The sequence below is a fragment of the Falco peregrinus genome, chromosome 6, assembly GCF_023634155.1.
Source record: "Falco peregrinus isolate bFalPer1 chromosome 6, bFalPer1.pri, whole genome shotgun sequence".
NCBI classification, from domain to species: domain Eukaryota; kingdom Metazoa; phylum Chordata; class Aves; order Falconiformes; family Falconidae; genus Falco; species Falco peregrinus.
The window spans coordinates 27,241,372-27,268,510 of record NC_073726.1 but is presented as its reverse complement, the minus strand read 5'-3'; the positions used below and the strand labels follow the sequence as shown (position 1 = coordinate 27,268,510).

Below are 27,139 nucleotides of genomic sequence, written 5' to 3'. Positions count from 1 at the left end.
GGTTTTGAGTTAATGACAAGATCCGTTTTCACTTTGAGTGGTTCTTTGCTTAATTGTAGGTCTTGCGGGGAAGCAACTAAGTGAATGATTACCCCCTCTCCCCACACCGACAGCGAATAAACCTCAGGAAGTTACTGCTAAGAATAAATGAATACTAATTACAAGATGTTTAGGAAAATGAGGTTACCCTTTTCCCCTCTCCTGTTCCTCTGCACACTTCCCAGGCATTTTGGGGTTTGTTTCTGGTTTTGTTGCTTTCTCTTATCCTAATTTCCAGCTGATTCTAGAAGGACAGGAAAATATCGCATGCTTTCTAAGATTGTATCTATGTTGTCATTGCTGTTCTTGCCAGAGCTAAGCTTTGGAAAGAAACCTAGTATAATATCCTCAAGAGAAATTTTTTTATCCCCTTGTAAAATAGTATCTTGTACTGTTATGGGATGCGTTTCCTAGGAAGACAAACTTGGCATTCCCCCAGCTGGCTATTGTATAGGGACACTGGAGTTAAAATGTATATTTTCTCTGAATTCTTCATTTACTGCTAACAGCTTGGATTATTTAAAGTGAAAGGATTTTTTAATAAACTTTTTTTTCCCTTATGTTTTTGTGTTCTCTGCATTTATCTTTCAGCTCACTCCCTTTGGTCAGTGACAATTGATTATTTCACACCAGAAAGAAATTGTTTGTTTGGTGTCACAGAGTGGAGGACACATTGATTTTTTTCCAACTATTTCAATTTGTTTGTGTTTATGAACATTCATACCAAGTGTAGGCTTGCTTTTTATTATTATGAATTGGCAGCGTCCCTTATAAAATAGGCCTTTTAGTTATATGTCTCGTATCTGTTAGTAAGGGGTTAAGTTAAAGTGAGAAAATCCCATCACTGAATACTGACAACAATGTTTTGTCTCTTCACATAACTTCTGAGGGAATGGTGAAGAGTCTGGAGTGGTTGAAGATAAACAAGTACTAGAGAAAAATGCTATATAGATATTAAATGCTGAAACACAGTGAACTGCCTCATGCCTCTTCTCTAAAATACTGTTTAATAAGTTTTTTCTTACTGTTTTAAGAAATACTGCTTTCTGGGAAAGACAGTTTCCTTGCGGGAAGAAGTAAGTTCTGGGTGGCAATTTGTTTCCTTTATTTGTTTTCACATCCAAAAAGTTTTTCTTTTTAAAAACTTCCTCCCCTCCCCCAATCCATTTATCCCCTTCTTTTGGACAAACATTGCAACCTTTTTCTTCAGGCTGAGAGAGAGCAGCCAGCCTGGTTCTTTGGTATGGGAGAGGTGAGCTGCTGTGACTGTTGCAGACAGTATTCCACAAATCTGATGCGTGCTTTCCTCTTCCTCTCCAGAAAACCAAGGACATCACATCTGAGGCACACTTAGGTTCCATTAAAAGCAAGGGAATACTTAAACAGGTTACTGTAGATGTTTTTTTTTTACCGGCAATGTTTGTTCCCTTGCTGTACCACTTCCACTCCTGGTGTTTGCATGGGAAGGCCACATGTCTGGCTCCATCATTCATCATGTTCTTCCAGGCATCCATTGCTCATCTCCAGTATGCTATTGTAAAGGAGAAATTGAGCTAGGGAAAAAAAATAACCTATTAGTGCTAGGATGATTGTTCAAACCAACAGCACTAATAATGTGCATCTCACTTTTTGGCTGTAAGAAAAATACTCAAAGCACTTTCGAGTTTGCACCTTTCTTTGCAAACTCAACTTTGTCTAAAACCACTTTAATTTCAACCCAGCTACTTTATTTTGAACTTTTTAAAAAGACGTACTTTACAGAGTTTCTTCTAGGAGACATCTTTCCGTGTGGAATTTTTATTTAAGAAAAAAAAAAAAAAGCTGTCATTTTGTCATGATTCAGTACAAATTTAATTCTGAGTATCTTTTTCTCTCTCCAACTTCACTGATTTCCAAGTCACAAGGTTTGCTTTGTCTTACCCTTTTTATTCCCACTTCCACCAATTTCCTGCCCTTTAAGTTCAAATCTGTGATACTCAAGTCTGAGCTTGGCTTATTGCAATTCCATAACTTCCTGCAATTGGAATTAAACCGACAAACCCATGGAAGTGTTTGAGGCAGCAGAGGACTCCTTGTGCAGTGCTTGAGGTATTGTGAGAGAGCAATACATTGTGTACCTGTTTTCCTAACCCTAATTATACTGAAAGGCACTCGTATAAATTGAAGAGGCAGCAGTTTAACTTCTGTAGCAGAGTTATCAGGTAAACACTTTTCAAGATAGGATGCTCTAAAGAGCTGCATTTCAGCTCTGTTCCTTTGATGATCCATTTGCTTTTGTTACTTCAAAGTTGGAAAGTGAAATGTTTTCTGGCCATCACCATCAGTAAGTATTATGGAAAAATAGATTAAATACAGCACTTTTAATAGCTGTTTTCATATTTGGTTTTGTTTTTTTTTTTCCTCCCCCTAAAGGTCCGGAAGGGGCAAACCTCTTTATTTACCATCTCCCCCAGGAGTTTGGAGACCAGGACATTCTGCAGATGTTCATGCCTTTTGGAAATGTTATCTCTGCTAAAGTCTTCATTGACAAACAGACCAATCTGAGCAAGTGCTTTGGTATGTCAAATTTAATAAATCAAATAGTAAAACCCACATGCACTGTACTGAAAAGGGGCCAGGAAAGAGAATTAACAGCAATGTGAGAAATGTCATACTGGAAATTCATTCCAAAAATAATGGACTGTTAATCCTCAAATGAGCAGGAAGATGCACAGACAAACTACTTCTAACTAAAAATTGGATATGAAAAAACAGTAATAATCTTCCAGTCTGACATCTCGCATGAATGTGTCAAGTGCATGAAACTAATTACACCCTATGTGGGGGAATGTCGTTTAGTATACTATTAAACTGCCTTATTATGGATACCTAATTATTCTCTATTGTATAGCTAAGCCACTTAAAAATGCTCTATGTTTAACCCATTACTTCTACATTTCAGGAAGTTCTTTCTTCTGAATTAAGCACAAGATTTTGCAATTAGTGATTGAATGTTCTGTACATGTAGTTCAGATCGCTTTGCAGACAGTTGATGCCTAGATCTGCAGCTTCAGCTGTGGCGGGCAGACTCTGGTGCATTACGGAAGGTAGCATCTCCCTTTACCTTAGCACAGGGATGAAGGAAGCCTCACAAGATCAGTGTCAAGTTTCCCAGAGAACACTAAGCTGCCAGAACATTAGATCACAGCAGAGAAGATGATGATATGTTGATATAAAACAAGTTCTCCGGTTGTTTAAGTGGGCTGATGTCTTTGGGATAGTGTAGATGTGCCAGGTCAGTGCTTTGCTGAAGTGGAGTGCCAAATGTGAGGGGCAATTTGTTTAGTGCATTGGTCTAATAATTGTTGTCTTATGCAAGACATAAGAGGGGTCTAGGGGGAGGAAAGAATCTCTTAAAGATAAGGTTTATAAGTTTTGACCTAAAATATTGGAGCTTCCTTAAAAGTGACGGTTCTTTCCCAGAGTAAAGGAACACAGCTATACGTATGACAAAAGAGTAACTAACAACCCCCTGGTTTCCAAAACTCCTTTGAACCAAAGTGTTGCTCTTTGCCCAGAACCATCCCTTAATTCTGGTGTCCCCATTAACTATTATAAATGTTTCTTAGCTTGCATAGAATTACTTTTTAAAAAAATCTAGGGTTTGTTAACATGTGTCTAAGGATTTCTCTCTGCTAGGGCCATTCACGGGCCCCACAACTGTTGGGCTTCAATCCATCTTGAAAGGGCTTGAATTTATCTAGACAGTACCCAAAGACGAGGAGCATTCATCAAGTTACTCAGAAACACCTACTGCACTGGAATCCAAGCCTTGCCACAATCTGAGTATTTTTCACCTGAAGGTGAACCCTTTGGGCACCCAGAAAGTTAATTTGCTTCAGAGAAAGGGTGTGACGTTCTTGCTGCATTCTTGCGTAGTCTTTCAGCTCATTTTTGAAGCATTGACCTCTTTAAGCTTGACAAAAAATTGTTCATATCTAGACTAATATAGTCCAGCTTGTTTCTGCAATGAGTTAAAACAGTCCCTGAGGCTGTTGCCAGTTTGAATAGCTCCCTATTGATCTGGAGCCAGTTCAGTTAGTATGTTGGGGTGACAGAATCTTTGTTGAGGTCTCCAGAATCTTGATGAAATGTCAAATCAAGCTGCATTAATCGAAATGCAGCAATTATGGTGACTGCTGAAAGAATGTAGATTAGTTTGGGCAGGCGGCTCAATTCATCAGCGCGCTTCCCACACTTGCTTTTTGTGGGTTTCCTTTTACTCTTTTCTCACCTGGTGACACATCTGTCTGGATTTGTGGGACACAATTACCTAACTTCGAGCAATGTACCGAGGTTATCTTATTAGAGGGAAAATGGAGGGGTCAACACCCAACGGATGAAGGAGTCCTCTGTCTTTTTGGCATTAGTCAGCTGTCACTAACATTTCAATTTCTCATTCTTCCTCCCCAGATATTCTGCCAGCAGTGAGAGAGTTCTGCTTTAAAAACAAAAAGAACTGCAGTGGCAGGGGAAGTTGAGATTTTCTGATTCAGTAGGTGACTACTTGGTGATGCTGCTAGTCATAGGCAAAGCCAGAATTAACCCTGCTAGTTTAACATACTAGCATACTTTATGTGTACCTCCTCAGCTTTATTAGCAAGAATCATCTATTTGTTCTTTTGGTCTCATATTTGTGGTTTTAAAAGCTTTATTTTTTCTCTGTCCTACCATCCAAAAACTAGCACAATAATACATCTGAAGAACCCATTTCTCTCCTGTATCATTAATGGTCATTGTTCTTGGTACAGTTTGGGTTTTTTGTTTGGTTGGTTTGGTCTTTTTTTCCCCCTTGTAGTAGTAGTAATAGTATCTGTGTTTTGCACATGCTTGGTACTTTCTACTCTGTAGTTTCCAATCTCCGGCCCAAAGGAGGAGGAAGTCAACTTACAGATGAGGACAGGTTGAACACCAAAAAGGTGAAAAGATTGACCAAGGCTGTCCACTGGCAGGATTGGGAAGGCAAGGTGCATTCTGTGTGAGTCGCAGCGTAGTGATAGAGAGTGATGAACTTTTATGTAACTGCTTCTCAAAATGAAAAACTACTTCTCTTTGCAGAAAATGGACTTTGGCTTTATTTGCTTTCTTGTCCACCTCAAATGATTGCTCAAAAGATTAAATGGTGATGAGAATGACAGGACAGTCTGTTCATGCCTGAAAGTGCTCTTCAGTGAGTTCTCATGAGCTCTCGTTGGTTCAGCAGACAAAGGGTTTCACTTTTCAAGCTTACCTCTTGCCTTTCATAAACCTTAGAGTAACAGAAGTGAGAGATGTAGAAGTGAAGCAGGGGAGGGGGGACCCAATGACATCAGCACAGAAATGCAGTCTGCCTCATAGCAAAATTGCTACTTGAATGATTAAAAATATTTTTCTTGATTATAGACATACATAGAGATATAAAACAAAAATCAGAATTGTCATGACAGGGTCTTTGAAAATTGATAAGAAACACCGACCCATCCTCATGTAACCTGCAGTTTAAAATTCAGACAAAAATTGATGAATGGGTGCAATCAGAAAAAGATAAATAAAGGGAGAGAATGGCAGATTCCTCTGTAAGCTTTACGAATGAAGGTTCTCGATAAGGGAGAAGATGAAAGCGTGACAGGCTAATGTAGATATAGCATTCTGCATGAAGAGACAAATTGTGGATCTGAATAACAACTGAATGAACACGGCTGGTGCCATCGATGCAGCACAGGGGTTGTACGTTTGAATTTGTGGCTGAGTCAAGGAAGCTAATAAAAAGACATAGAATGAGGTGACTTGTCTTATCCCCCTTGAAGGTAAGGGTAGCCTGAACTAGTTGTTCTTCTGTCAGCAGTGGAGGTGTCTAAACTGGTGACATGAATGGTGGGTGTGCTTGCTTCTTTTTATTCACCATTCACAGATGCCATCTAAATGGCTAGTTTAGATCAGTTGCTTAATTTTCAGGTGAATAAAAGTAGCTCAGAAGAAAAGGAACTAAGGTGTTGAGAAGTTCATAGCAGAAGACTGTCCTGAATGCACTTAAGAGAACAAAGTGAAGGTCAGGAAAGCTGTAGAGGAAAATGCTGAATTGTCCAAGTAACTGACAGTAGCTACATCTCAGTTGTGGAGCACCTGCCTGGAAGGTGCTCCAGCTGCCTCCCAACTCATGGTAGATCTGTGTTCTATCTCTGAGGCAATGCTAGAGATCAAGGCTGAGATCTGTGAACTGATAGAAGCAGGCACAGGAGTTCAGTGCTGACATGTGAACAGATGAGATCTCCTAGAAGAAAATAGGGGCAAGGAAGAGAGTGGTGAAGCTTCTCAGGATATGGCAGTAACAGTAAGAGGAAATGATCTAGTGGAGAAAGCGAGGAAGTGACAAGTTACTAAAACCAAGGAAGGTATAGAGGAACATTTATTTCCCTTGAGGAGGTAACAAATAGTCAACCGTAGAACAACATGAATAGAGCATATTGGCTTTGGCCAGGGGAAGGTCTGCAGAGATTTACATGAGAGGTGGTTTTGAGTGGAAGGAACAGAACTTAGCCTGAATTGTCAAAGAAAAGTCTTGAGTTAATAGTTTGGTGAAGCTGATTTAAGGTGAAACCATAGGGATGGTCTGTGAAGGAGAGCAGATGGACAAGCACCAGATGAATGGATAAGAGTTTTTTTTCTTTACAATGAGGAAAATATATCCTTCTGATAATGAAGGTGGGAGAGGGCAGCAGTGCACATAAGCAAGAGTCATAAAAGAATAGGCTAAAATGATGGTAGAAACAGGTTATGAATCAGAGAAGTATGCAGGCGCTAAGCCCAAATGAAGAAAGCTGGTAGAAGAGAGGCACTGAGAAGCCTGTGTGTTAGAACTGAAAACAAAGTGTGTGGGATCCATGCTTTAACAGAGTGAAGGGATATGTGTTAAGGCAAATTCAAGTGGAAAGAAGAGGGAGCATTTCAAAGCAGATGCATAATAGCAGGCTGAGTACAGTAGTAATTAGCCAGAGCTGAGGCAGAGCAGCAGTTAGGCGAGCATTGCAATTACAAGTGGGAGGCCCAGATATGAAAATGAATTTTGAGCTTCCAGAATCAGGGAGATTTGAGTCCATTATGAACAGAGCATTTTTAGTCTCCAGGGGAAAAGAAAGCTGAGCCAGGCCAGCCATTCTGAATTACCCAAGCAAGCATTATTCCCCTAGTTAGTGCTCGCAGCCGAGGAGACCTGGAGTTCTCGTCAGGCCCTGCCGTTGTCTTTATGATACTGCTTAGTTTAGATGCCTGCATACCCCTTTGGGGACCAAGAGGCTGAATTAATTAACATTTAATGTACCTTGAGATCTTGAACTGGAAGAATAGAAAATATTAATGTTGCAAGTGTCCTAAGCTAAGCCCGAGGAGGTGAGTGTTTCCTAGCGCACAGAACCAATGCACATGGGCTCACACTCATGTGTGCAAGGGTTTTGTTTTCACGTAACCAAGCTTTCTGTTTCAGCTTCACACCTGCAGACTGGCCTAATAGTACTTCCTAATAGGCTGGGAGGTATATAGATATTACACTGCAAAGTGTCGCGGTAGTAAATATCTTCAGTCTCTAAGGTAGGTAGATAAATAACAGATTGAAAACTGCATTGCACCAAAAGTGGCCAACTGCATCTGAGCTAGTAAAGAAATGTTATGGAGGTAAAGGGGAAGGTAAAGGAAATGGGAGAGGAAATGGGATACGAAGTGTGATCAAAGAACTAATTGAAGGTGAGGTAAATGTGTCAAATAGTAATAATAGAATCCTAACAAAACGCCTTCTGACATTTGTTCTAACCTATAGTTCGCTTTCTCTCCCACCTCCATTCTGTGTCTCGTAGGTTTTGTTAGCTATGACAATCCAGTCTCTGCACAAGCTGCTATCCAGGCTATGAACGGCTTTCAGATTGGCATGAAACGCTTGAAGGTTCAGCTGAAACGCTCCAAAAATGACAGCAAACCTTACTGATCTTAACCCCAGATGCTTACTGCTCTTATTTTAGCTTTCTTAGGGTAAGTCCCATGAGCAAACCTGTCCTCTGCAGGGGGGTTAAGAAAGAACATAGAGCCAACCTTCACCAAGAGACAGTTATTTTTACAGTTACCACTTCCATTTCCCCACTTGTCCTTATTACACTTGGCTCCCAGTTCCTTGCCAAGTAATTACTGAGTTGTGTTACTGTATTTTGTTTTGCAGCATAATTTATCTCCTTTTTGAAACAAAAATAAACATCTTGAAATTCAAAGCAACACACACACACACAATGTGCAATTTAACTCTGTGAACCCTGGTGCCATTAGCACACAATAAAAGTTGTTTTCTATGGATGGATTGTATTTTACCAGGGTGGCACCAGCAGTTTATAGGTTAAACAAAATGGCCTCATGCCAGTTGAAGCACTTATTTTGCAACAAAAATTGAAACAAGTCTTTCCACTACATCAACTTTTTTTTTTAATTTATTTTTAATAGATTTGATTTTTTTTTGGTTCAAATCAACGTCTTGTATATTAGTCTGATTTTACACTGGTCGTCTTTATATTTCACTTTTTTTTAAGTTCTTGTTTTTTTGGAAAGGATTAATGTAAAAAAGATTTAGAGATCTGTTTCTAAAGCTACAGGGTTTAAAATAAAAAAAATAAAATGAGTGACAATACTTGATGTTTCTTGAGAGATAAATTTAATAATAATAAAAAAAGAAAGCCACAGGCCTGTAAATTTTATTTGTAAAAAGCATTTCTATTTTTATACAAAATTTTTACTGCCTCAGAAATAATGGAATTTATTTATTGCCTATTGTTAACTTATTGGATACCTAAAGAGCAGCTCTCTATGCTAGCTAGATCCTTTGAAGTAGCCTCTAGAGTAATTGTGCCAAGAATGGGCACTTTTTCACTGTCGAACCCTACACCCTTTACAGTTCATGCTTTTATCCTCTTGTTTGTATTTGTCTGGTTATTTTGTTCGTAGTTTCCATTACCTAGTTTAAAGTTCAGTTGTCTGGCCTTCCTCCTTCCCCGCCCCCCATCCCTTTCTGTTACATTTGTAGAAACTGGTTCTTTCCTCTCTTTCCTCCCCAAAGAGGAATCCATTCTCTCTGACTTCTTTCAGATGGATCCTTTTGGGGTTCCATTGTGCTCTTGTTGACAAGTATTGTAAGTTAATGCAAATTATGTGAACGGCTCATAGACTCTACTGATAAAAGATTTGCATTAGTTTTCTCCTGCACCCATAAAAGTGATTTTGTTTGTGCTGCATAGATTCTGTGTAACTTTTTTTCCTCTTCCTTGTTTTTTCCCTAGACATCTCCATGCCCGTTAGCCCATCGTTTGCCTAGCATGTCCCTGTGGCGTCTCAAAAAAAAAAAAAAAGTTTCATCGTCCCGTCATTGTTTCTGATGTCTTTCTGACCTCACATCATATTTGGTTCTCCTACTGACCTTTGATCTAGTTTGACCTTTGAAATTTGCATGTGACCTCATCTAGCTATGAATTCTGGGAAGTCAATGTGAAAAAACATTGCTGCATTCATGCAAGACTGAAATTTATTATTAGATAAATTAATGATAGGATTTAAAAACAACCTGTGGCAAAATGTTTTTTCTTTCTTTCCTTTTTTAGTTTTCTTTTTTCTTTGGGTTTTTTTGTTTGGGTTTTTTGGTTTGGTTTGTTTTTTTGTTTTTTGGTTGTTGGTTTGTTTTTTTTTTCATTTCGTAAAAAAAAAAATAAAAAAAAAACAGACTTGAAAGTATTATACAGGGATTGGCATTCTGCCTGGTCACTGGTGACAATAGCAATATGTGTCCAGAGGCACAGAATGTTGGTTTCTAACAGACTACTTCCAAAACAGTTTGAGAAATAAAACTGTCTGATTTTAAGTCTCTAGAGGTCTGTAATAGTTTTTACATTTTTCAGGCAGTGTAAAGTTTTTTGATAAGGCCATTTTAGGTGGCTCACTTTCTCATTAAAGTATATATATAGAACCACTTTTTGTAGATTAGTATAAGAAAATATTTACCCTGTTTTAGGGCAAATGCTACCTACTTGTGTCACCTTTTGCTGAACTGACTCACAGTTAGACAATCCATGGTTTAATGCACATGAAATTACCTATATTTTATACTGTTTCAATGTACAGAAGAAAGGTTACTGTAAAATGTGTTACGTTGGTGCTTCTGTGAATTAAGTTGTGGTTTCATCATGAGTCTTATGGTCTTAAGTGTTCTATGTTTATAAAAGACGAGTTTAAAATTGGTTTACTTGAACAACAAGAACAAAAACAAGATTCAAAAAAAAAACAAAAAAAAGTTGTTTGCTTAAAAAAAAAAAAAAGAATTTCATGTGAAAAATGAAAAAATATTCCAGAATAAGTTTGTGTTGGCTTGTGACGCATTGATGTCATTTTTTTATTGTGAACAATTTAGATGTGTTTGTGTTCAGCAAAATGTGATCGGTTTTTCTTTTAAAGAAAAAAAAAAATCAGTGAAACTATAGTGCCAAATTCCAAAGGTACTTTCTTCCTAGAGCTTCAGTGTGTTTCTTGTGTGAAGTAATTTGATAACATGGGTATTTTATTATGTGTTTTGTATAAATCCCTAATATTTAAAGAAAAAAGAGGTTAAAAAGTTTGTTAACTTGCTATCCTGTGGTCTTGTTGCCTGAAATTGTTATTGTTTGTTATTTCTCTTTGATGTTTTTTGTAAAACATTGTATAAGTGCCCATGTTTCACTTTTTTAACCACTCTGCACACATCAATGCTGTGAAAGCAAACCTCACTATGTATTTTCTTCATATTGTATGGAAACCTCTAAGGTGAGAAAGTTTTGAACTTTTAACCCTTTCCACCCAGAGCTGTCTTGAGTGTTAATACCTTTTATACATTCACCATTTTGCTGTTTATTTTTATATATATATCTATATCTATAAATATATATATACTTAGTTTTTTGTGGTTTATTTAATACATGGTTGAAATCAGAACAATGCACAGGGCAGATCTGAAGGACAAAAATATTTTACTGCTGTCTAAATTTCTTCTGTATCTATAACTAAAATTATTTAAAACCGTAATTAACTTGTGGGTTTTCATTTTTAGATTTTGGGGATTTTGTCTTTCTTAAAGAGCTTTTAATATGCTGCTGGAATATGCTATTCAGTATTAATAAAACAAAAGAAAAAGAAAACAATTCTTTAATTATCTATTGTGTGAGCCACTCCCAGACAGGAGTGGTAAATCCACCATTTGAAAACCTTGAGGAGAAAAAAAAATATTTTTGTAATTTAAATAAATGAACTTTTGCTTAAATCAGATGCACTAGATCTTCCTGGGTGAAAATTCAGTGTGCACTGCAGTTAAACTACTTTTTATGGATAAAGTTTACATACACTGTAATGTTTGGTGTTATCTGCCATTATTTGTGACGGCAATATATTGGCTTACTCCTGCAGACACTTGTACAGAGAGGAGTAACTTTACTCATACACGTAGTCCATGGGAATATATATGTGACTGATGTGGGTGTTTGCTGGAGGAAGCTCTGTGTAAGGAACCAGAAAAGAGATGCTGGTAGCCCTTTTCACTGCCTTGTAAGTCTGATTAGATTGCATTTCTACCGCACAAGTAGTGATCAACAATCAAATTCGGTTCTTTGCTACCGGTGTAGAGAATTCATTGCCAATCCAATGTGTGTGAGCAGCAGTACCTGCGACTGATGATAAAGTGCCATACCTTCTTCCACTTTCTATTTCTAGCTGATTATATTCGAAGCCGCCTAAAATTAAAAACAAAGCCCTATATGAACAACATCAGCTGGTGCACTCTTGTCTCTCATCCCCAACTTAAATGCTTCTTTATGTAGAGCCCTGGGATGGAAAGGACTAGCCTCTAGTGATGCAAAAAAGTTTCCTTCTTATAGCACATGCACTTATAAATAAATGATCTATACTTTTCTCACATGTTTTTACTACTGCTGGGGCCTTCCTACACCCTTTGAGGGCTATTTTGTACTACTTGCAGCAATTTTGCATATTCAAAGTATCATCTCACGTACGTTATATTATATATATGTGCATCTATATATATAATATGAGATCATCATTTGGATTGTTTAGACTGTTTCACTAATTTTTCTCATTGTTCCCACCGTATAAATTTCCAAAGCTTTTTTAGATGCCCTAGTGTGTCCTGCGGGTTTACCAGTCTGGTTAGTGGGAGTGCTGATGCCTTTGGTCCTCAGGCAGTGTAACTCGGCATCAGGCTGCCCCGAATTACGCTACACAGGACCTTGGTTTAGCCGTGGGAAAGGAGGAATGTTTCTGTACTTCCAGGCAACTGAGATGGGTCATTGCTGAGAAAACTGTCTATCTTGAGGAAAAAAAAAATTAAAACCAAAATGAAAATCAAGTAAAAAACCAAAAAATCCAAACATACACCTCCTTGGAGACAAATTATCTACCAGTTCTCTTTCAAAATACTGAAAGGAAAAAGCTGCAAGGGTGCAAGGGCCTAATAAGAGAGGAAGAAAAACAAGGGAAATTGCTTTACAAAATTCTAATCAAAAGACTAGACTAGTTGTTTTTTCAAACAAATTAGCTAATTGCAATGAAATGGCAGTCCTCAAAGGAGTAACAAGTTCATCTTTCTTTCACCATAGGGGTTACAGTTCCTTGGCTTGTGCTACTCTGGAATCATTTTACTGTTTCTGTTTTTATTATCTTAAGTGCTAATTAACAAAAGGAAAAAAATATCCTGTAGTTTCATTACCTTTTTGGATAATGTCATACAAAAAAAAAAAAAAAAACCAAAAAAAACCCGAACCTATGTATTTGTGTTTTTTTTGTGCTGTGAGAATTGTTGTTTGTAGATTAATAATACTATCATTTTGTTTAGAATTACAAACTAGTTTTTAAGTATTGTCTGAGAAAAGCCAAAGTTAATGCAATCTAGTGGAAACTGTAAGACCATTTGAGTATTGTTTCTGTTTTATTGATGCATTTGGATTTTGTTGTTTGATGGAATTTGAGCCAAAAAAAAAAAAAAGAACAAAAAAAGGCAAAAAAAAAAAGCAGGCTTTCCTATTTCTACAACTTGATTGTACTTACGCATTTTGTACCAGTGGAACTTTTTATACTGGAGATTAAAAAAACAAATGGAAATTTTTGTGGCTTACTCTCGTGGGCCCCCTCGATCATGACTGATTTTCAAGTTTGATTTCTGGACGGTAGAAAGAGAGTTGGTTTTGTTTAGAGAATTCAAAACTTTGGCTTGATTTCTTTTTTTCCCTTTGCTTATATCTAGTGTTTAGAATTTTGTCTTAACAAAAGCGGTAAGTTTCACTTTTTATTCTGTATCGTGCAGTTACACAATAAGGTAATTAGAATTAGGAGTACTCGGTCACTTTGCGTGGATAAATGTATTAGTTAAAACGTTAGGGGTTTGCTTTTTTGCTGTTTAGATCAGAGTTTTTTCTGATTCTTCTGTCCTCATTGTGAACATAACCGTGTAGTTGAAACAGTCAGACTTATTTTTGTAACGTATGTTATTGTGTGATGCAGTTTTTTGCTTCTGTCTCCAATATTAAACCATTTTCCTAATACTCGTCTCTCTACTTTGTGTGTTGTATTGTTGGTGGTCATTCTGTGTTGGTAATACATCTACACACCTCACTGTTTCACGTGCCTGTTTTTTTTTTTCTCTATTTGTTGGTTGTGTACAAAAGATACAGTCGATTCCACCTAAGTGAATATCTGATTGGGGGGCAAAAGAGGATTTGTACATTTTAGACATGATACGGTTTCTTTGATTTTGAGTTGGTTTTTTTTTTCCTCTCTTCCTTCCCCTAGTCATGCCTTATCACTTGGATGATCTATCTGAGCAGGAAGCATTTTAAATGAGTTTCCTGCAAAGTCATATAGAAAGTAGCTTTTGTTAGCCTTCTAAATGCAAAAGCTTCTGAACACAAACACACAGAAGCCACCTGAAAAGGTTGGGTTTGGGTTTGAGTTTTTTTTCTGTGACATTTCAGTCAGTCTGGAAAACTTGGATTATGGAGATCAATTCTTCCTAGTAGTTAAAAAAAAAAAAAGAAGATAATACTCTGCCGCTACTTTGCAGAAGCATATGAAACAGTCAAGAAAAGGAGGGTATAGCCTTGGGATTTCTTCCAAACTGCACAGTAATCTGATGGCATATGGTATTAGTCAAACTCTCCTTAGAAACTAATCACATCTTAACTAGGGCTGTGAGAGCCTGCACAGGCCTACCAGGTGATTGAGCTTGCTTTGTGCAGTTGTACCTAAAATAATTTTAAAAATAAAATAAAATCCGGGTGAGCACAGGAAGACTTTCTATTAAAGCCACTGGAAGTGAATAAATAAATAAAAAACTGATGGAAAAAAGATCCCCTGTTGTTCAAACAGGTGATATTTTTGCTGTGGGCTTACAAAGCAGATCATTCTCAGCATTGGCTAATAGTATTACACAAATCTCAAAAGGGACACAAGAAATACCATAGTGCTTTTTTTCTCATTATTTTTTACAGTTGGCTTTTAGCTTTTTTTTAATTCTTTCATTTCCTATAATTTTTTTCTTCCTCACAAGGAATCTCTCTGCTCTCCCCCAACCGGTGTCTACCACAATGAAATAAAAGCTGCGAAAGAAAAATCTATGTTGTTCTGGTTTACAAAAAGTCTCTCTTCTCTCCTGATGGCAGATACAAACCTTACAATTTGGAGGGGGGAGGGGGAACCAAAACCAACCAAACCAAACCCAAGGAGGAGAGAGAAGCACTGGTGAGTGCTCTCTGGAATTCAAGCCATACGCCCCCATCCCTTTCCTTTGTCCCACTTTCTGTGATGCTCAGGAATCGAAGACCACTTAAAAGTGCTCTTATGAGACCCAAACGACACTCCTCCCTCTTGTCTCCTCTCCCCTGGTCTTTCTGGCACTCTGGCTTTGGCTCACACACACACAGCCCCCCTCAAGTAACGTCCTACGAGGTCATGGTGCACTGCGTGTTTCCGTGTGGTGACAGCAGCGATGTTGGCTCCTGCGTTTGGAAGAGTTTTGAAATTTTCTGGTGGCTTGTGAGTTGGCCTGTTTGTTATTGCTCGATATATATATATTTTTTAAGTATTTTTTAAGGCTTTTTTTTTTTTTTTTGCTTTTTTTGGTTTTGTTGTGGGGTTGGTTTTTTTTTGCTTTTTCACTTTCCGTTTCCATGGAAGGCAAGGAAGTGATGAGTCTAGAGTCCCAGATAAGCTCACATCACCTTGCAGGGTCTGTTGGTCAGGGGTCCAAGCAACTCTTAAGTTTAATCTAAAAACCACAAAATCCTGTAGTGGACAGCCCAGGCTGGAAAGCAGAAACTGATGGTCAGACTATGTCCTGGGTCTTTGGTACCTCTAGAGCTTATGATCCTGATTTGGATAATTTTGACACCAGTGGATTCAGTTAAGTAAGTCTTGACTTGCATGAATGGTGAATCAGAATTGCTCTTGGGGCTTTTTAGGTTGCTGTGGCTGCTTTGTTTTTTTTCTTTTTTTTATTCCCCTCCCAAACTTGGTCTTCGGAAAGAAACTAGAGCTTTGTGAAGGGTCTTTTCTTCCAAAAATACAACTGAAAAAAAAGAAAAAAGAAAAAAGACTTATACTCCAGTTGGATTTCTTTTAAATACTCAGGGCTGAAAGATACAGGTTTTTCTTTTTTTTCTTTCTCTCTTTTTTTATTTATTTTATTTCAACAATGGGGAAAAATGAGTTCCTTAAAGCAATGCAGCTGAACAGTTTGTCCTGCTTAAATGCATGCTTTTAATTTCAATTATGTAAGGCACCTTGCAGTGTTAGCAAAATGTCTCTTTGTTAGCTATATGTGTATCGCCATGGGAAATTACCAAACTGTCACAAGACTTGCTGATTAAAGAATAGCCTGCCAGAGTGTGTGTGCCTTTGCCCAGTGTGACTCTTAGGTATTAGGCTAAGGAAAACAGTTTAACAAAATGTAGTGTGAATCATTCCTGATAAGTGAATAAAGCATTGTGACCAAGCAATCAGATTATTCACTTATCAGGAATCGACTGTACTGATAGTTTGCCTGATTGTTTTTGTTCCTCATCTCTGTTGTAGTTTCACTACTTTGCTGTGTTCTGTTTTTTCTCTCATGCTCTTAGCAAAATCACTGGGAATATCCCTTCGTGTGATCATGAAACGTGCTACTGAGTAACAAATATAAAAAAATTGAAATATAAAAATGATATCTTAACAAAATCTATGCACTTGCTATCAGGAACACAATACTGGATGTGTCTTATATATATTGAACTATAATAGTATTCAATTTCTTAAATAAAGCTTAAGAAAGGATTCTGTTGTCTGTAAAATTTTATGAGCATTAAATGGAAAAAAAAAAGCCAACATGTTTCTAGGGTTGGGCGCTTTTTGTTATATGAAATCTTACTGGGTACATGGTCTTTAACCATGCCCGGGCAAATGTTATATAATTCACTTGCTATTTCATTAATAATGGAAAAGTTGAAAATCAGGCTTACTGAAGTCTGTGGGGAGAAAAAGTCTTACCATTCAGTGACTTGCAGGAAAAGATACTGAAATGCATAAATTTCTATCTTCTGTGCTTGCAAAAGCAAATGTGCTTGCTTTGGCACCAAAACTAAGAAATAGCCGAAATGTGTGAATCAGAAAATGTAAAGAAAAGATATTATATTACTTCCACAAACAAGACTATACTTCTTCTTGGTATGTGACTTTTTTTCCTCCTGATTCTAGATAGGTTTAGAATCAAAAACTGAAATCCTGTATGCTCAAAGTCACAGACTCAACACTGGAGGTCAAGGCATGTTTTTTGAGGAAGATGTGTGGCTTACTATACATTAACTGTATCCGAGCCTTCTCTTAGGAAAACATTTTCACATCAAAACTCATGAATGGGAATTGAATAGCTAAAACTGTTGAGCACACTGAAAAATTTATTCCTTCACTGGCTGTACATTTGCCACAAAATTGTAAGTTTCGAACAACCAGATTTTTATGGAAATGCCCGTACTTCTTGTATTTAGCAGACTTTCGATAATGTCAGCCTTTGGCAGAAAGGTCCAGGAGAGTGGTGGGGGTTGCTTTCTTTTTTCCTTTTGAACTACATTACTGCCTCACTTTTCATATGCCACTATATTATCTAAAAAAGAACTGAAAAATATTAAATTGTGGAAATCTATCCGCTGCTTGTATCATTCTCCTCTATTCATACATATTTAGCAACTGTTATTGATCTCAACTTGCAATGGCCAGGTTTGTTAGACTTTTAAGCCCCAAAGACTGCTCCACCAGAGAGGCCATGGAGAGGAATGACCTTGGTGGACAGCAGGATGGTCATCCTGTCCCTCCCACGTCTCCACAGAGCTCAGGTGGAGACCCAGCCCTGGTTATCAGAAGCTGCTGATATAACACTAATATTAAGTAATATCAATGATTAGCTCATATTTGTATTCACTCTGATTTTCCTCATTAGCAGACTTTCTTTTTTTTCCATTAAAGGGAGCTGGGAAGTTGCAGTCATTTTCTGAATCATTCGCCCCTGTTGATAACCTAATTGTTTTACATGAATGCTAATATTTCCCTCTCACACATTTATATCTATCAGCTAAATCAGCAGTAAAATAAACTCTTCTGGGATACATTCCTATATCAATTAGCAAGGATTTATGCTCCAAAGCACCATTAACATTAATGGAAGTGTGCTCTTTAGCATAAACAATTGGCGATAGGTCTGGTGGACTTTATTTCATAAACAAAGAAGCATTTAGATCTTAGAGACTTGGTTCCTGGGGATGGTACTTCGGGGAGTGATGTCCCAGCCTCCCCGAGCTGCTCTAGGGACATCTCGCTCACAGGACATGCATAAATTGTCAAGATCTCAGCAAAAGCATTGGTTTGGAAAGCAGGCAAAACTTCTGGTACAAAGTTTTGCTGGCATTTTCCCTCCCGGAAACCTCTCTGAGAACACACCATGCAAAATTTTCAGCATTATCTCCAGTCCCTCCAGCTGATGGCTTGCAAAACTTCACTCTTGGCTCACCTACGTTGTGTGGTGCAATGGCGTGATGGCTACAGAGGTGTTGGAGTGAGGGATTTTGGAAAGCATCAGAAGGAAGACCAGAGATTTAGTCCTATGGGAAAGAAAGTAGTGGGTTTATCAGCTCCCTGAACTGTACGTTTTTCAGCTCCATGCCTTTGAGTAGAGGGTTAGAGGCAACCAGTAAATTACCAGGTCTCACCTTTCACATGTAGGACAACACAGTTTCCCCCTCACCCCACACTTGATTGAGTTAACAAATATGCAACCAAAAGGTTTCAAACTTCATCTGAAGCTATTGCAAGGTGGGGTGAGAGGCCACCAGTTCCCAGAGGCACGTGATCTGCTGAGTCCCTGCCCACGCTTCTGCAGGTGTTTCCTCTGTTGGTTCTGGCTCTGCTCAGTTCTGCTACTTTAAAAAGCCCTTTTGTATCTACCATTTTCCCCCCAAAGGAACTCGTAAGCAGGTCTTAAGTTGCTTTTCATTCCTTCCTTTCATAAAATAAATATATCATGCTCTGGAAGCATCTACATACAGTAGTGTTTTTTAAATCCCTGAATAATTTGTGTGTTTTATTTCTGCAACCTTCTTTTGTTTTAATATTTGGTTTCTTCTCCTGATATCCTTTCTAAATTTGGGGTACCAGAGCCAGATGCATTATTTCAACACCCAGTCTAATAGTGCAGCTTGCAGAAATTAAATGTTCCATTCCTACTCTACTCATGTGAATGACACAGTCAGGGAATGTGTCAGTCCTTGCAAAGAATAATGTGCAAAAGCCACAAAACCACATATTGGCAGAATTATTGTGGGTTGTTTCTCTAGGATGCCTAAATCCCTCTCGGATGTCTTGTGCTCCAGGTTCCTGCATGTGTGGTCTGCTTGCCTGTTCTTAGACTTGAAAGCTTGCTTACAACTGTACTAAGAGCACTTTTGTATAACTGCTAGTCCTCTTCATTATTTTCCAGTGTTATCAGCAGGTTTAATATTTACTTCCAAGTCATTAGTGAAAATATTCAATAGCTTGCAGACCTATTACTGATCCCTGCAGAATCCCTCTAAAAAAATACTGTCCTACAGTGATTCCCCTTTGACAGCTTCTTTGTTGACATGTCAGCCAGTTCTCAATCCATTTTATGTGCCTTGTATTGATAGGGTAGAATGCTAATTTTTCAATCAGGCTCTACTGTGCTGTCCAATATACAAAAGTCAGGAAATATCCCATCTTTGCAATTACTTTTATCAGCCAAAACCTACAATCACATCAAAGAATTAAATAGAATTTGACAACCTTTCCTACCTAAAACCCATGTTGATAGGCATTAACTGTTTGCCTCTTCTTTAATGTTTTCTATGCCTTTATACCCATATCAGTATTTTCATTATTTTGCCAAAGTAATTTCAAACTAGCCTACCACAAACTGGGTCATTCTACTTGACTTTTATGAATGTGAGTATGAGAATGGCACGTTCCCCATTGTCTGGGATGCTGCTGGTGTGCTTAAAGAGTCCTGAAGGTTCATGTCAATGAAACGGAGCTCTCTGTCCCATTCTCAGCCCCAGGTAACTGGGGCTACCTGCTTGGAAATTCTGTATCTCTAATAGCAATGGTAGCTAAGTAGACTGTTACAGAGTTGGACCAGAAACCATTTTGTCCTTCTGACATGTAGGTATGTGAAAGAAGAGATATTTTGACATTTTCTCTTTTTGTGCAGCATAGCTAGCAGTTTTCCTATCTCTGGAAGCCTAAGTTCAATGCTAAAATGAACATACTTAAAGAAATTCTTGCATTTGTCCTGCCCTTCTCACACAGGTAGAGTTGACAATGTAGTGGGGAACCGTGGGGTAATGCATATTTATATGTCAATAGGAAGCATGGCTGAAAGTAAAATACTTTTTCATTCAGTCATCCTCCTCCAAATAGATACAGCTGCTTTTCGTTGATGCACATGTGAGTTAAAGCCCTGTGGCCTTGAAGCAGGCAGTGGAGAAGAGTCAGTACCACCTAGGGAGTGGGGGATGCCTGGATGCACAGGACCGATTAGAGGAGAGGTCATTTTGAAATCCGAAGAAACCTTACTCAAACTGATGTGGCACTTAGTACAGATCAAAATGGATAAGCAGCAGCAGTAATGGAGAAAGGTGATGTGCTGTTTTATGCAACAGCACAGGCACCGATGCTCTTTCAGACCACAGTGATACCATATACGTCCCTGATCATGTCTTTTGGGCATAGACCATAAAGGTGCTGAGATACCAATGTATCTGCTCAGAAACCTCAGCCTCAGCCCAGCACTCCTCAAAGCAGACACGTGCTGCTGCTTAACCCTGTAGACATCTCTACTAGTCAGGGTAACATAAATGGATCCTCAAGACAATTATTCCCATGTGAAGTGGAATGCCTGACACCAGGGAGTGATGGAGCTGCCTGGAGATGTTGCTGACTTTCCACTGGCTATAAGAGGAGAACAGGAGCAGAATTCACTCTTCTTAGTAGAGACACCAAGTATTGTCCCCAGTGCCCAAGGATACCCTGCTTAACTATTAGCTGCAGCCAATGCAACAGAAGAGCACAGGTGTCCTTTAGGTCCTTTGTCATTTCTGCCAGCCCCCTGCGGGTGTCTCAGACTACTCTAGGTATCTCAGATGGCACTAGGCACCTCTGTCTAGACAATTCAGCCAAGCCTTGGATGGCTAGCTTAGCCAGCTCAGAGACACGGGAGCACCACGAGTCTTAGCTCCCATGTTGGGCAACAGTAAACTGGTCAGCAGAGTTATTCCACTGGCCCTGAAGTAGGCGAGTATGGCTGAATATGTTTGCCAGACACAGGCATCTAGTGCTGTTTGAGTTGCTCTGGAATATCTGAAACATCCATGATGGGCCTGCAGACATGGTGCAGGATGAATAGGACATTTGTGACCTCCAATGTGGGATATCCTAGGCCATTTCAAAGGCTTTAAATAGCGTAAGTGTATGAGCCTGGTGCACCCAGATGCCCAGGTAAGGATCCCTAAGCCTAGAAGGATGATTCTGTGAGCTGAATCCCCTTTCACAGCCTTTATTCACTTTCCTAAACCTGGGCCATGTTGGATGCTCCAGGGCAACTCCAATAGCATTGATGCCTGAATTAATAAAAAAAAAAAAAAAAGAGCTCTAAGCATCTAATTTGTAGACAGTTGAAGATGAAATGCAGTGAATCCTATTGTTAACAAATGAGCCCCAGGTGATGTCCCACAGGCCATAAGTGGGAACTGTGCCAAAAAAACCCCACCAGCTGCAGTGGGACTGCTTTTTAGGGGATATATATATATATGCAGAATATCCCCATGACAGAAAAGCCAGACCTCCAAGGAGCTGTATTTTTGCGATCTACAGAGCACCTCTGGCATTAGTTTCATCCTATTCAACTTTTGGCACTAAGGATCCCTAGGAAACGATCACTCACCTTTCTTGTGGCTGTGGCCAAAGTATCACAAAATGTGTGTCACACTGACCTTGGTCTCTCATCCTGGTGTAATCATGCCACACGCCGGAGCGCACACACCTACCGACCCTGGATCCTCCTGCTGAAAACATTAATAAAATAAAAACCAGGAAACTTCACAGTCTCTTTAGGTAATTTGTTGCACTGCTCAACTGCCCTTATGATGAAGATATCTTTCCCAATATCCAACCTAAACGTCTCTTGCTGTAAATTATACCCCTTGCCTCTCACACCCTCCCATATGCCACTGCAAAAAGCCCTGTTAAAACTTCTTTATAAGTTCCGCATAGATACGAGGGGAGGGTGCTGCTGCTAGGTGCCCCAAAGCTGTCTCTGCTCCAGGCTGAACAAGCCCAGGTCCCTCAGCCTCTGCTGGTAGGTGACTGCTCCAGCCTGCCCAACCATACTGGTGGCCTCCGCTGAACTGCCTACAGTTCATCTGCTACTTTTCTGTCCTGGAGGAACCAAAAATTGGATGCAGCATCTAGATGTGGTAAAACATGTGTCGTTGGAGGAGGGGGGCAATAATCACTTCCCCGGCTCTGCTACTTTTCATGCGGACTAGGGTGTTGGCTTGCTTTGCTGCCAGGACACACCGCTGGCTTGTGGTCAGCTTCCACCAAGACTCCCCGAGTCATCCCCCGCAGCCTATCCATCCCCAGCGTTTATCACTGCAGGTGCCTCTTCCTTCCCCAGGGCAGCTCTCTGCATTTGTCCTTCTTGAAGTTCACAAAGTTCCTGCTGGCCCTTGCCTCCAGCCTGTTGAGGTCACTCTGAATGGCAGCCCTGCCCTTGGTCACCCCCATCAACTTGGTGTCATCTGCAAACTTGGCAGGGTGGGATATGAAGCAGTGTGAAATAGGGATGTTGCACTTGCCTTGGGTTGCACTTGCCCTTCCACGGGTGCCTGAACCTAACGCAAGTTGAGGCTGAGGAGGTAGATAGCGCATCATGCTACCTGTCTCACCCACTCCTCTCTCCTCTTACTGTCATGCCCACATGAAAATAAATTAAAAACCAAGAAAACTCCAGAAGGTGCTAATAAAGGAAACAGAGGTTGTTTTCTAGCAGGTACATTGCAACTAGTCACACAGCTCCCTGCGCACACCCTGGGAGGCAGCATTACCACTCACCACCATGCTGTGGACCGTGTTCTTGGGCAACATTTTCACAGGTCCAAACAGCTTACGTGTGACCACAGTAGTGGGAAAGCCAAATCTACAGCTGCAGCTCCTCCTGGATGGCCAGGGTCCTTGCAGGTGACAGGAATCCATCCAGCCTCCCATTTCACTGTTAACCAGGTCTGCTGCCAGCAGCTGAAGATATTCTTCTTTTCCAGAGGCATGAGCACAACTTGTGGCACAAGGTTTGGGGTCTCCTGCTCGCCTGTCTTCATCCCAGGTTTTTTTTGCCATACACTCATCTCCCCACACCCTCAGCAGACCTCAGCTTTCCAGCGATCTTGTGTGTAGGGTAAGGGAAAGTAATAACACAACCACTTAGTTACAGATGGAGAACATGCCGACTAGAAAGGCATGAAGACCTTGACCAGCATATGTGCAGGGAGAGGAAAGGGTCATGAAGGAACCTTTCTCCTCCCGTTCCCACATCCCATATTCCTCCCTCAAACCATGGCCATATAAGCCTAGAGAATGAGATGAGGTTGCATAAGCAGAGCTGCTTTAAGTTAGGTATGGGGGTTTTTTGCCCCAAACACCATCTGCCAAGCCAGTGGATCTCATGATCATCTTCAATGGGCCTTACACAGCCAAGTACTACCACAAGCTTCCACATGGGATGCCTGTCCTGGTTTTGGCTGGGATAATTTTCTTCTTTAGTAGCTGGTACAGTGCTGTGTTTCAGATTTAGGATGAGAATAATGTTGATAATGCACTGACATGTGAGTTATTGCTAAGTAGTGCTTACTCTAAATGAAGGACTTTTCAAGTTTCCCATGCTTTGCCAGTGAGCAGGTGCACAAGAAGCCAGGAGGAAGCAGAAAGTTGACCCAAACTAGTGAAAAGGATATTCCATACCATAGAACATCATGCTCAGTATATAAACTGATGGGGAGTGGCCAGGGGCTACCGATCACGGCTCAGGGACTGGCTGAGCAACAGTCAGCAGTAGTGAGCAACTGTACTGTGCATCACTTGGGTTTTGTGGTTTGGTTTTGGTTTGTTTGGTTTTTGTTTTTTTTTCCCTTGGGTTTTATTCCTCTCTCTCCCTCTACTATTGTTGTTGTTATATTATTTTTACTTTATTTCAAGTATTAAACAGTCCGTATCTCAAGCCATGGGTTTTGCCTTTTCCCAGTTCTCCCCATCCCATGGAGGTGGAGGGAACGGAGGGAGGGAGTGGCTGAGTGGTACTTAGTGGCTGGCTGGGGTTAAACCATGGCAATGCCCCACATCCTTGTCCTTGTCCCCGTCCAAGCACCTTCTTCATGACTGGGGTTGATTGCTTACTAGACAGCTGTCATTTGTGCCAAAATGTATTCCCCAATGAAAAGAAAACCCTAGTACTGTCCTATCCTGGCCCATGTGCCTCCCTTTTAGTGTTTGCGTTACCTCACAAGAGAGTTATAGCTGCATCCAACTTCTCAACGTACAGCAACGGGGGTATGGGGTGGACTGGGCAGTGTAAGCATTTTCACAATGGCTGCAATTGTACCCACGCTTACACCACAGCCTGACTGTTTGTATCTTCAACATCTCGGGAAAATGGCTTGTCACTGGGCCAGAATGCAATTTCTACGCCGTAAATCACCTCCTTGTGCCTGATGCAGTAGCAGATGCCAGCCATAAATTTATTCTCGGTGGAACAGAGCTCTTGAATGAGAGGTCATGTTCCCAGGTGTGAATAAAAAAAAAAATTGTACAACTCATGGAAACAACACCAACCGGCTGGACTGTAGCTTTGCATGGAAGGCAAACAGACTTAACAAGAGGCATTCACAGTGCCCGCATCTCCTCCAGCCTCATTTTCTTCAGCTTATCTAGTGTTACTGTTTTCTGTTAACAGCTGGTCATCTCCCTGCGTGCTGACTATGCTGACTACCCTCTCTTCTTTAGCAAAGTACAGAAAGGTTTCTTACCTACAGTCCCCAGGGCTGTGGTGTTCAACCCAGGGGACTGGTGCCAAATTGCCTACTTAGACATAAGAGCTTTTGTGTAGCCAGCCCTTGGGCTCAGTTAACCAAAGTTCTTGGTTGTTTGAACATCCCTGTGTTCTCTTGTTTGAATTTCCAAAAATTTGTCTGGAATGCTCCAAATTGTCACCAATTTGGTGACAATGCTTCCAAAAGCGTTCCAGACTATGCTCAACCTATTATGCATCTGAAAAGACTGCTTGTTCTCTGCTGAAAGAGAGTGAGGAAGGGATCCTGGTGCAGAGACCTGGCTTTAGCATCCTGGCTGGGTGCTCAGCTCGTGGCAGCTGGACATGGTGCACTGGGACATACCTTCTGCCAGTGAGGAGCCCTTGCACTCTGGAAACACGTCTGGCCTTGCCTAGAAATTTGTGATCTTCAGCTTTCAAGGTCTAAGGAAACCAAGTAGACAGGAAAAAAACAAAACAAAATGAAACAAAACCCAAACCAAACAAAGAAAAATCCCAATCCCTCCCCTGACCATTCAAAATGTCTTTTGTGCAGCAATAGGCACCCATGTCCTTGGGAAAGCAAGCTGATGAGGAACATTACAAACAGTGCTGGAAGCTTTTGAGTCCTGCTGCTGCATATATGCAGAGCTGCCTTCCCCTGAGCAGCCTTCACCTGCCAAAGGCTTGCAGGGCATCTAAATGGCTGCAGGGCTTATGTTCGTGGTACGCTCACCACTGCTCTCATTTTACGTTCAGTTGCCCAGCCGTGCCTGGGGGACTGCCTGCATACCGCTGCTATTTTGGACTGACAGGCATCAAAGGATACCTTCTTCTGAATAGAGCACTTCAAGACCCCATGAGGAACGGTGTTTTGCCTTCCCAAATTAATATGCAAAAGTAAGCAGCATGAATCAGCCACGGGACGCTGCAGTGCTCCTGTATCCCTTTTACTCCTACCAGCAGCTTGGATTTTATGCTTGGAGCATCATCCTTTCCCCATTCCTCACCTCTCAACTGGTCCTCTCTCATCCAGTTCCCATTCCTTTTCTTCCTATGAGTAATTCTTGTTCTCTGCTCTGTATTCAACAAGTGCTCGAAATGAACGAAGAAGACGATTAATTATTTAGGCTTGTACAAGGGAATCTAACTAGGTGCAGCGGGAAGGAATTAAGCAAGTGAGACATAAAGGCTGAAGATCAGGAAAATATTTCCTAAAAATGAAATGTAATCGAGGGCAGCCTGCCTCTGGGGCAGCATGGGAAGTTTCTTCTCCCATGGGATTTAAGATTGGAAAGAGCAGGAAATGGTCTTTAAGAGTAATCCTTCTGGGACAAGGTTAGCTAGCCCAAAAGATTGGATTTCTCTCTCCCTTCTAGGCACAGCGGTGGGACACGGTGTGTGAGAAAGCACTGAAATGAGAACATAAAGAGATTTATTCATGCTGCAAACTTAAAATGCAGTGGGCAAAATTCCCTTCAGTGCAAACAACTCTTTTTATAACCTGTTTGAAGATTTTTTATTAATATGTCCTTATTACTCAAGTAATTAATTTTCAACAATGAATGTGAGAGGACACTGCATTAGCATAGCAGGTAAATTTGGGGCTGAAGCAAAAGTGCGCTAGCCCTTAAAATGAGAGCTATTTGTGAAGGCTACATATAAGATTTCTAATAGTACTCTCAGCAATATCAGGGTTTTCTGCTTTCATTTGCTGTGCTGTCTCCTTTCATTACAGAATGTCCTAGCACGAACCTATCTGCCACGCTCCTGAATCCTTTTATCTCTCATTAACTTTCCTTCCCCTGCCCCCACCCCACCCCCATTGATCACTTCCTTCTCATGCAAAGACTTGATATGTTTAACCTTCATAATCTTCCTACTTTGCAGTTGTGGGTCTGTAATTACAAGCTGTTTGAGGGCTCATCTAACAATAAATCAAGTTGCGCGAATTGAACAAATACTTGTTCAAAAACTTTCTCCCCAAAGTGATCATTTTGCCTTTTTTTTCCAAAAATGTTTATGGCTTAGAAATAGCACGCAAGCTTGTTGCTTATGTGAATTCTCAGGATTATTTTGGCAACTGACAAAGCCCGTTCTGGCTACAGACACAGCCAGGCAAGGCTGTGGCAGTGGGCAACCCAAGAAAACTGTGAGTGACCAAATGTTGTCTTGGGTGAAACTCATCATTAGTGGAGAATTTTGTCTTGTAAAACTGAGACATTTTAGTACTACAAACATGCATTCAGGCCTGACTGAGGGCATTGCAACTGAGCTAACTCACTGAAACGGCTAAAATTTTGGTGCCTTTTAATAGCTTCATTAGCTGTGTTCAACGCTTAAACTACATCTACAGGACACAATGCTATCTCTGGAGCAATTCCCACTCTTAGTGCTGAATTAGTTACC

The 27,139-nt window shown here is 40.2% G+C and overlaps 1 protein-coding gene across 13 annotated transcripts in view; it reads left to right on the top strand.

Annotated features, from left to right (window-relative positions):
* The window catches only part of CELF2 (CUGBP Elav-like family member 2), a 375,972-nt gene extending 362,314 nt beyond the window's left edge, over nucleotides 1–13,658 (top strand). For 10 of the 13 annotated variants that reach the window (XM_055807124.1, XM_055807129.1, XM_013301333.3 and 7 more), the window contains 3 exons: nucleotides 2,452–2,595; nucleotides 7,905–8,076; nucleotides 9,366–13,658. In XM_055807124.1, coding sequence (XP_055663099.1) covers nucleotides 2,452–2,595; nucleotides 7,905–8,032 — 272 coding nt within the window. In that variant the 3' untranslated portion in view covers nucleotides 8,033–8,076; nucleotides 9,366–13,658. Of the gene's footprint in view, nucleotides 1–2,451; nucleotides 2,596–7,904 lie in introns of all 13 variants that reach the window. The other 3 variants (XM_055807125.1, XM_055807123.1, XM_055807127.1) reach the window with 2 other exon arrangements.
* The last annotated feature ends 13,481 nt before the right edge of the window (nucleotides 13,659–27,139 follow it).